Source organism: Oncorhynchus nerka, linkage group LG13 (genome assembly GCF_034236695.1).
Source record: "Oncorhynchus nerka isolate Pitt River linkage group LG13, Oner_Uvic_2.0, whole genome shotgun sequence".
Classification (NCBI taxonomy): domain Eukaryota; kingdom Metazoa; phylum Chordata; class Actinopteri; order Salmoniformes; family Salmonidae; genus Oncorhynchus; species Oncorhynchus nerka.
Window position 1 is genome coordinate 35,171,137 of NC_088408.1, and position 11,488 is coordinate 35,182,624.

Genomic DNA, 11,488 nt, shown 5'->3' on the forward strand with positions numbered 1-11,488 from the left:
TATTTTGTCATGAACAATTAATTGATAGTCATCCATTCAAGCATTTCTGTTACAATGTCTCATTATCAACGATGTCTCATCATTATCAAGAAGCACCAGATGCTCCGGGAGAGCAAACGTTAGCAGCTCGCTCGCTAGCAGAAACCCTTATGTATTAGCTTAGCATCAGCTAGCTAGACTCGAGTGAAGGTTCACCGTTATACGAGCCTGATCAAGCCTCTCGTCTGGTCAGACATTATTGCCATAAAAATATCAGCACAGTGATGTTATTCTTGAATAAAATATAAATAATAAGATCTTACCCGTTTTAAAGGTATCGAACCCATCCTCAAATTCGTTTCTGCCCCACATTGTGACTGGTTTTATGCCCCCGATCGCAGTGGAACTCCGAGAATAGATCCCACAAGAAAAAAGCAAAACGTGATCTCACAAAAGATGGAAGATTCCTCAAGAGGTTGTCATGATTACATTGCGGGAAAGGGCAGTCATTAAAACTGAAACGAAACGGCTTCCTATTATAACACGTCTTCTGTCCACAACGAGCTCCATAAATCTGAAATCTTGGGAAGGTTGACTGAAGAACTTACTGTCGACTCGCTGGCAAGAGCAATGCATGTAAGGATGTGATCTCACTGAGTGCGTGCTACAGCTCCTCTTCCCGAAAGGCTCAGTCTCCTCCCCCTCTACTCAGTGCCAAGGCCACTGCAGCTAGACAAGGGTTGAGTGTTCCTTGGCGACTCTAAGCATAGCCAACTGGGCATCACACAGTATTCTAAAATACTGATAATCGTTTCCCTGTGTGTGGCTTTTGGGATTTTGGTGTTGAGCTGCAGTATGCAGTCAAAGGCAAAGCCCCACTGGCTGCTGTCTTGACGGAGGGCCAATTGTACAGGTGCGCAGCGCATCATGAGTAAATTGTGACGTTTCTGGCGCGCTGTCTCTTTTTTTTTTTTTTTTGATATCCAGGTGAGGCCATGCTGAACGGCAATTAAACAACAAATTAATATATCTAAGGGAAATATACACAGCAGTCAGTCAAGACAGGAAGAGGAGCTATTGAGTTGCCTAGTGGGGAAACCAGTGGGACCAGTTAGTGACGTTCCTAATTTTTTTACACATTTTATTTAACTAGGCAAGTCATTTAAGAACAAATTCTAATTTACAATGACAGCCTACACCGGCCAAACCCAGAAGACGCTGGGCCAATTGTGCGCTGCCCTATGGGACTCCCAATCACAGCCTGTTCTGATACAGCCTCGATTCAAACCAGGGTGTCTGTAGTGACACTTCTAGCACTGAGATGCAGTGCCTTAGACCGCTGCGCCATTCGGGAGCCTCATATAAGTCTCATATAAGCCTGCCTACTACACATTCCTAAACATTCCTACTAATGACACTTTTCTACGCTCATCCTGAAATGATAAATGGCACTTTGGGAACTTCGATAAGCACTTAAACTGAAAACTGAACACAGTGCGTTTGTTTTTTGCAGGCAGTAAATGTCCCTTTAGACCTAGTCCTCTCACTTCTGCTTTCCTCTCTTTATTCCCTATCACTTAGTTATGTGCTTCACTGTCCAGCTTTGTTCCTCTATTGTGGAAAAAAAACTACCGCTTCTTAGACTTACTTTCAATGAGAATTACAGATCTAAAAGTCACAGATCTATAAGTCACATTTCTATGTGAATTTGGTTGGTAGTCCAAAAAGTTACATATTGCAGCTTTAACATAAACCCATACCAAACCCGTTATCATGAGAATGTTTATTTCTATACAATATTTCCTTGGGAAAAACAGACTAACATAATAATGTGTCAATAAGCAACATTTCAGCAAACACAATTCCAAAACTCATCCTCCTAAGTTCATATAGATACTTCCCTTTAAGTTTGAACAGAGGAGCTTCCTTAGCAACCTACCATGGTGCCAACAAACGGACAAATTGTGACGAATCATTGTCCATGACACAGTAAGATCACAATATGACAGAGATCATTCCCTGGCCATCACCAGGTTTTAACCGAGCGAAGAATATTTGGAAGGAACACACAGAACACACAGACAAAAACATCTGAAAAATCACAGACACAACATATGTAGTATTTTTAATGTGAGCTGCAGTTTTGCAGACTGTAAAATTGGTCAGCTATGATACCAGAGGACCGATCCAAATCAGTTCCAACGCTACAATGACATGAACTGTCTGCAGTCATTCAGCATGAGACCGTTTCAGACCGAGGGGAACAGCCCCGATGCATAATTATGTGTGTACCGTATTGTCCCTGTTCAATTACCCATACTGTCTCAATTAAATAAATGACATTCTTTCTGTGTCTGCATACAAATGCAATTATCTCAATAGATGAGCTAAGCAGAGCTGCCAAAAGACATGAGACACATGGGAAAGTGTGTGTTCTTAATCACTAAATGTTTTTTTTTTTTGTGTCATGTATTTGAAGACTAATCAACACAAAATGAGAGCACATGATGGTGGCACACTCCTCCTGCCCGCTTTTGATCAAGTTAACGCATAAACTATATGGCAAGTATGATGTCAGTGTAACAATGTTCATGAAGTAAGGCAAAGATAGTGTTTTGTTAATGAATTTCATTCCCCCAAGGTTTAGAGTGTTGGCAAATTCAGCTCTGACCTAATAGCAAAAACATTAAGAGTCAAGCCCAAATCATACATCAATATCAACATTGGAAATTCGGTGATATAAGGAAATGGGAAGTATGAAAACAGACCACAGTATTTACAGGTACAAGAACTTCCAGGTGGCAAACTGTTATAAACAAGAACAAAACACAAAACGGAATCTCCCAACAGGTCTGAACATGACATGCATCACTCCAGCTTATTACACAATCATCCATTTCCATCATCAACAGGAGTTATTGAGAACACTCTCCCGTTCACAGTCAACTAATTGACAAGATAGTACTTTGCGCTCAAAAAAGTGCTCAAAAAAGAGGGTCACAATGTACAGTGCCTTCAGAAAGTATTCCTACCTCTTGACCACAGGAGGTTGGTGGCACCTTAATTGGGGAGGACGGGTTCATGGTAATGTCAGGAGCAGAATGAGTGGACTGGTTCAAATATATCAAACACATGCTTTCCATGGTTTCCATGTGTTTGATACCATTGCATTCACTCTGTTCCAGCCATTACTATGATCCGTCCTACCTCCTTATTCCACATTTTGTTGCGTTACAGCCTGAATTCAAAATTGATTAAATAAACTCAGCAAATAAACTCACTGTCAACTGTGTTTAATTGCAGCAAACTTAACATGTGTAAATATTCATATGAACATAACCATATTTAACAACTGAGACATAAACTGAGCAAGTTCCACAGACATGTGACTAACAGAAATTGAATAATGTGTCCCTGAACAAAGGGGGGGTCAAAATCAAAAGTAACAGTCAGTATCTGGTGTGGCCACCAGCTGCATTAAGTACTGCAGTGCATCTCCTCCTCATGGACTGCACCAGATTTGCCAGTTCTTGCTGTGAGATGTTACCCCACTCTTCCACCAAAGCGCCTACTAGTTCCCTGACATTTCTGGGGGGAATGGCCCTAGCCCTCACCCTCCGATCCAACAGGTCCCAGACGTGCTCAATGGGATTGGGATCCGGGCTCTTCGCTGGCCATGGCAGGACACTGACATTCCTGTCTTGCAGGAAATCATGCACAGAATGAGCAGTATGGCTGGTGGCATTGTTATTGTCATGCTAGAGGCTGGTGGCATTGTCATGAGCCTGCAGGAAGGGTACCACATGAGGGAGGAGGATGTCTTCCCTGTAACGCACAGGGTTGAGATTGCCTGCAATGACAACAAGCTCAGTCCGATGATGCTGTGACATACTTGCCCAGACCATGATGGACCCTCCACCTCCAAATCGATCCCGCTCCCGAGTACAGTCCTCGGTGTAACGCTCATTCCTTTGACGATAAACGCGAAGCCGACCATCACCCCTGGTGAGACAAAACTGCGAATCGCAGGGATTGTGCGTTCCTGGTGTAACTCGGGCAGTTGTTGTTGCCATCCTGTACCTTTCCTGCAGGTGTGGTGTTTGGATGTACCAATCCTGTGCAGGTGTTGTTACACGTGGTCTGCCACTGCGAGGACGATCAGCTGTCCATCCTGTCTCCCTGTAGCGCTGTCTTAGGCGTCTCACAGTACGGACATTGCAATTCATTGCCCTGGCCACATCTGCAGTCCTCATGCCTTCTTGCAGCATGCCTAAGGCACGTTCACGCAGATGAGCAGGGACCCGATCTTTTGATTTTGGTGTTTTTCAGAGTCAGTAGAAAGGTCTCTTTAGTGTCCTAAGTTTTCATAGCTGACATTAATTGCCTACCGTCTGTAAGCAGTTAGTGTCTTAACGACCATTCCACAGGTGAATGTTCATTAATTGTTTATGGTTCATTGAACAAACATGGGAAACAGTGTTTAAACCCTTTACAATGAAGATCTGTGAAGTTATTTGGATTTTTACGAATGATCTTTGAAAGACAGGGTCCTGAAAAAGGGACTTTTCTTTGTTTGCTGAGTTTATATACTGTTCTCATCCATCTACAAACAATACCCCGTAATGAAATGTTTGCAAATTTATTGAAAATGAAATACAGAACTATACAGTACAAGTAAACATTTTGGACACCTACTCATTCAAGGATTTTTCTTTATTTTTTACTATTTTCTACATTGTAGAACAAGCAAAAAATAAAGAAAAATCCTTGAATGAGTAGGTGTATCCAAACCTTTGACTGGTACTGTAAGTATTCACACCCCTGAGTCAATACTTTGTAGAATCACCTTTGGCAGCAATTAAAGATGTCTTTCTGGGTAAGTCTCTAAGAGATTTCCACCCCTAGATTGCGCATCAATTGCCCATTATTATTTTTTAAATTATTAAAGCTCAGTGAAATTGGTTGTTGATAATTGCTAGACAACCATTGTCAGGTCTTGCCATATTTTCAAAACTATAACTCAGGGACATTCACTGTCTTCTTGGTAAGCAACTCCAATGTATATTTGGCTTTGTATTTAAGGTTATTGTCCTGCTGAATGGTGAATTCATCTCCCAGTGGCTGGTGGAAAGCAGGCTGAAGCAGGTTTTCCTCTAGGATTTTGCCTGTGCTTAGCTCCATTCCGTTTATTTTTTTTATCCTGAAAAACTTCCAAGTCCTTAACGATTACAAGCATACCCATAACATGATGCAGCCACCACTATGCTTGAAAATATAGAGAGTGGTACTCAATAATGTGTTGTATTGGATTTGCCCCAAACATAACACTTTGTATTCATGACAAAAAGTTAATTACTTTGCCACATTTTTTGCAATATTACGTTATTGCCTTGTTAAAAACAGGATGCATGTTTTGGAATACTTTTATTATGTATAGGCTTCCTTCTTTTCACTTAAAAAAAATCATGTTAAACACTATTATTGCAACTTAAAACTATCCATGCAACTTATTATGTGACTTGTTAAGCACATTTTTACTCCTGACCTTATTTAGGCTTGCCATAAGAAAGGGTTTGAATACTTATTGACTCAAGACATTTTAGCTTTACAATTGTAATTATTTTCTAAAATAAATTGACATTTTGTGGTATTGTGTGTATGCCAGTGACAAACAAATCTCTATATAATCAATTTTAAATTCAGTCTGTAACACAATAAATTGTGGAAAAAGTCAAGGGGCGTGAATAATTTCTGAAAGCACTGTACCTGCACTCTAATTCTCTGTTCCCATAGGATAACACTTTGGAGAACCCTTTTGGTTCCAGGTAGAACCCTTTTGGGTTCCATGTATAAGAGGGTTCTACATGGAACCCAAAACGGTTCTACCTGGAACCAAAACGGGTTCTCCAATGGGAACAGCCAAACAACCCTTTGGAACATTTTTTTAAATTAAGAGTGTAGGATACGATTGGTCAATCACTAGTTCTAATAAGTATTCTACTGTCATAGATAGTACAGTGATGATAACCACGGCCTCTGATGAGTTTGGTAACTGTTTGGGTCATGCCTGAACAAGAACACCTGTGCATTAGAGGAGCTAAGTTGTGCATGCATCTCTAGACACAGAGTAGACATGTTGTTCTGGATGGAACCCTGGCACTGCAGGACACCACAAACCGTCCCCACGACAACAGTAGCTCTTTCAGCCAAACAGCACGGCCCACTCCCTCGCATTTGGAGTCTGAACAGTAGACTACACTTCAGCACAGAACAAAGAACACTTCACATTTACCAAACAATCCTTGGGCTGTTAACAGTGCACATTTATGTGTGATTGAACTCGCGTCTTTGGTTATTTTCAGATGCACCTTTTATGAGCAGAAAAAAGACCTTGAGGAAACATTCAATAAGCTAAGGTGACCAGATTTAGGAAATTACAATGTTTGCAATAGTCCTTTCAATTAAATTATAATTGATTTATAACACAAATTGATTACCCATCGGGGACATTTTTGGGGACAGCTCTAGCCGGGGTCAGGCCACCAAAACCATGGACTGTACCCAGAAATTGGGGGAGTCTGGTCACCCTACAATAAGAGGTGGCTTGTAACTAGGCCTATTACAAAACCACATCTGGAATGTGTCTAAGTCAGGGAGAATTCCAATACAACTAGCTAATAATGGAATGCATTACTACAATATTGTTTAAAGAAAGCCTAATTCTCCAAAGCAAAGAACACACGTTTTGGTATCAAAGCAGAAGTCTGGCACTCAGCCCTTATTAGAGAGTAATGAACAGTCGCTACCCAGCACACAAACACAACATTTCCTCTCAGAGGACTCTGAATATCTCAGTGTTCCACTGACGACAGCAGGGACCTGCTCTTTTGCTGCTGTTTTTCCCTCCACCACCTCAGATGAGGTGGATTACATGTACAATTTCCAGATCATTGTTGAAATATATATCAAGAGGGACTTTGGGCAAACGGAGCGGTGTCAGAATCAGTGTTTTTGTGTATGTTATCAGCTTGCTGCAGACTGCTCCCTGCCCCCCACTTCCTGTCTCTCAGCCAGGAAACCAATGACTGGGCCTGGACACACTACTACAGCCAACCTGCACACTGAGCCCGCTGTCCTAGCACACAGCACTGACACATGTCAACAGAAAGCCCTGGCCAGACCATGTGTTACACTAACATACCAGTACACTAGCATGACCACTACATGTTTATGGCTCATTAGCTGTTTCCATACCGCAACTTTTACACATTTCTGCCCGAAATAGTTTCTCTGAAGAGTACAACGGATGGTGGTATGGTGCTAACAGAACTTGAGAATAAATCAACCACATCAACATGGGCTGTGGAATGGAATGCCAGATACAAAAATGCAAAGTCAAAATCTGTTTAAAGTAGCCTTAATCTCAGTTATATCCTAATAGAAGGCAAGTGTCCTCTTTACATATGCACATCTGTTTTAAATAGCACACCCATATTTCTGTGTATTTTTTTTCAGGAGCTTGCTTTGTGAGTAAGCATACACCAACATGAACACATATGAGAAAAGAGTACGGGTAATACATCTATTCAAGTTTTAGAAAATTTACTTACACAAATTCTTCTTCATGAGCACTTCGGCACGCAATGCAGAAGCAGAGTGAGGAAGTGGTAAAGGATTCAGAATACGTTGACATGAAACTCAACTCAGGAACTGGATTAGCCAACCACCTTCACAAAACACAGCAACAACAACAAAAAAAGACATTTTGAATACAAGCTGTGCAATGAGAAAGGTCCATGACCCGTTTCACTTTGTGACTTTGGCCTAGTTTTCAGGAAGAATTCATAAGATCAAAGGAGTAAAACAATGTTTAACATTTCTACACATGCTATATACATACATAACAATTTCATACAATCTTTTGGCAATGAAGCATCAACGCAGAGGGAAACATAATCAAGGTACCAGCTTTATTGCAGAACAGTTGAAGCCTGCTTCCTTCCAGACAGCTAGTAAATCTGCCTCTATGTTCACCATTAGACTGGCTGACTGGGATGTTTAAGTACACTTCTAAAACCATGGATTTAGGTTACTTGTTAATTAGCCTTTTTAATTGGGTGTTTTGTCAGACCTTCTGTCTGTATCCATATAGATCAATAATGCTAGTCTAAGTCTACATTTTAGACTGGGTCTGGACAGCCAGACTAGACCCATGGTCTCTATTCCAAGGCCTCTACAATATCCCCCAGTCAATTCATTATCATGGTCATTCCAGAAGCTTTCAGCTCCACTTTTAAGTTAAAACAGAAGTCAACTAAACTTCTACAATGGATCTCTCCAGCTCTTACGTCCATCTCTCCCCTCTTTCTCCACTAGATAAGAACATATAGATGCTGTTTTGGGAAGTTGGAGCTGTCATTCAGTGTGAAATTCAAAGGAAGCTGAAAGTTGGTACTCAGAAGAGTCTTTCTACACAGTAAGGGTTCCTTAGTCGGCAGTTATTTTGTCAGTGTTAGTTTCCGGCTTGTCAGGGCAACAGTGTGGGTGTATTGCCCAACTTTTTACATGACACAGCGCAGTAACAACAGTCTCATACACAGTTGAATCCATCTCAGCCAAATAGTACTTGCAGTCTTATCAATATTATCCTTATGTGTAAGACTGAATCCAAACCATGACCGTATTGAGTTAAAAAAAAAAAATTGAATGCACAATGTTGTCAAACTCAGAGACAGCTAGCTTGGAGGTGTTGTCAGTCACGTTAGTCTGCATGAGTTCATACCTCAGGCCTCCAGCTCTTCTGTCAGGAATGATCCTTTTCAGCCTTCTCCCCTCAGCTCCCCTCTCGGCTCCTGCAGCACCCATGAAACAACAAGCCTGTGAAACATCTCCAGTGTGTTTATGTAACTGTGTACAGCCTGCCAGAGGCACGCAGGCCAGCCTTTCACTGCTGCTCATTCCTATGCAACCCACAGATCTAGTACCACAAGTTTTAGAGGCGCGTTGGAGTAGATTCGGAATCTGAAATGGTTTTTAGCAGCTAGTGATTATCTGTCATCTGTTCCTGATCTACCAAGCCAGTTAGAACAGGAAGGGGCTGTTCTAAGATGCATTCTTATTGGAGTGAAAGAAAGGAGATATCAGCCGTGAATGTGATACAGTACTTTATGTCCTAAAATATTAGATAAAGACAATTTCCCCAAGCAGTTGATAAGTTCTAAAACAAAAAGTAGACCAGACTTACCCTAAAAGACGATCCTCCAAATTGAAAGACAAACCCTGAGGAATAACAGAAATCTCAACCACAAAGAATAAACTGAGGACAAAAGCAAAACAGTCTGTTGAATTGAACAAAGACCACTACACCAAGACATGTGCATTTGGCACATAGCAACTCCGTCAGCTGTTCAGACTGCCAACACCTGCTGAGAGGAACTACCACTGTGGCTAATAAGTCCTACATTAGCACTTACATTTCAATAAGGAATGCAATCCTTCAGGACGTTCACCTCTTCTAATTTGAATAGGTATAGCTCATTTTATTGTAAAAGAAAGTGTTATAGGTCAAACTGCAAATTCTCAACGTACAGCACTTCTAAAAGCTGTGAAAATGATGAGCACATGCACTTCACATGACATATTATACCTGTGCCAATATTATTCTGACAAAACATTCAATCCTTTGAACTGAGATTAGAAGAACCTCAGAAACACTGTAGAGGACAAATGAGAAATACAATGCTCCTGAAATCAGAATAAAACTGCTGGAGAACAAGATAAGGCTGACATCATGCAGTGATTGGGTGAGGTATGTGGTAGTAGACAGACGGGCGGATGGCTAATCAATGTCTCTTCATTATTGATGAGGTTGCTTCTTCATCTGCAGGAAGTTAGGATCCATTAACTCCTCGTCTTACCTCCTGTTGTCACCCACCTCCGACCTTCCTCCATTAACATCACCATCACACCACCTCACTGGGGACTGTCTGGCTGACATTGAGCAGTCTGACCTACACCAACTAGAACAAAAGACATGCTTCAGCAAGTTGGGTCGATATGATTGTAATGTGTGCAGTGCATCTCCATACGTTACCTTTATGCAAGTGGCTGGTTGGTAGAGCGTCTTCGGTTTGTCGTTCCTAGGGAGATCTGGTTGATTTGTTTCCATCTTCTTAAATGTTACTTACGAGAAGTGATGGATTGATACTATTAGTGTCCACATCTTATAACGAAACAGGACGAGACCCAAATGCAGACACAGGAGGCAGATGGTTTGAGTCTCTGATATTTATTCATAGACAAGGGGTAGGCAAGAGGCAGGTCGAGGACAGGCAGAAGTTCGTAAACCAGGTCAGAGTCAGAAGGGTACAGAACGGCAGGCATGCTCGAGGTCAGGGCAGGCAGAATAATATGGCAGGCGGGGTCAGGGCAGGCCAGAAAAGGTCGGAACTGGGAGGACTCGAAAACAGCTACTAGACTAACAGGAGTGTGGAAAAATACGCTGGTAGGCTTGACAAGACAAGACTAACTGGCAACAGACAAACAGAAACCACTGGTATAAATACACAGGGGATAATGGGAACAAATGGGAGACACCCGGTGGGGTGGAGACAAGCACAAGACAGGTGAAACAGATCAGGGTGTGACAGTACTCCCCCTCCCCCTCCTCTAGGGGCACCACCTGGCGTCCTACGCGGGCACATACCTGGTTGACCGGGATGCCGGCGGTGAAAGTCAGCGATGAGGGCCGTGTCCAGGATGTCCTTAACGGGGACCCAGCACCTCTCCTCCGGGCCATAACCCTCACAGTCAACCAGGTACTGGAAAGCCCTGCCCGAGGTCGAACACTCAGGAGGCGCCTCACCATGTGTGCCGGATGGCCATCGATGAGACGGGGAGGGTCAGGGGAGAGAGGGGGGGGGGGCCTGGAAACAGATCAGGGTGTGACACATCTTCAAGACTTCCTCCGATCCCATTAGCTTTTGCTGAGGAGCTTTCATGAAGCTTCCCTTTGGAATGCTATCCATGTAGTCATGACAATAGCCATGCTCCTTTTGGTGATCTGCTTTCTGGAAGTGGTTAAGAAGATTATGTCAAGACCATTACATACCACATCATAATCATAATACACAGCTTTAGGCAAACGTAGGGCCCAGTCAGTTATCACCCATATTGATTGGTGCCTGCTTTTTTTGGACTGAATGAACATAACTTCTGCCTACAGCAATTTTGCAAGTTTTCATGGAGCGTGTGATATTGGCCATTCCATGATGAAAATGGGCCGTTTGCAGCATCATATGAACAAATTAGTGATATTTAAGTTTTACTACCTCATATAACAGCATTATTTCAGGGGCAGCAGGTAGCCTAGTGGTTAGAGACAGGTAGTCTAGTGGTTAGAGACAGGTAGCCTAGTGGGTAGAGACAGGTAGCCTAGTGGTTAGAGACAGGTAGCCTAGTGGTTAGAGGCAGGTAGCCTAGTGGGTAGAGACAGGTAGCCTAGTGGGTA

The 11,488-nt window shown here is 42.3% G+C and overlaps 1 protein-coding gene across 2 annotated transcripts in view; it reads right to left on the reverse strand.

Annotated features, from left to right (window-relative positions):
• Positions 1-7,694, reverse strand: part of cep85l (centrosomal protein 85, like) — a 77,713-nt gene extending 70,019 nt beyond the window's left edge. The window contains exon 1 of one of the 2 annotated variants that reach the window (XM_029676811.2): positions 7,590-7,694. In XM_029676811.2, the coding sequence (XP_029532671.2) occupies positions 7,590-7,605 (16 nt within the window). In that variant the 5' untranslated portion in view covers positions 7,606-7,694. Of the gene's footprint in view, positions 1-302; positions 656-7,589 lie in introns of those variants that run through there. The other variant, XM_029676810.2, reaches the window with a different exon arrangement.
• Positions 7,695-11,488: the final 3,794 nt, after the last annotated feature.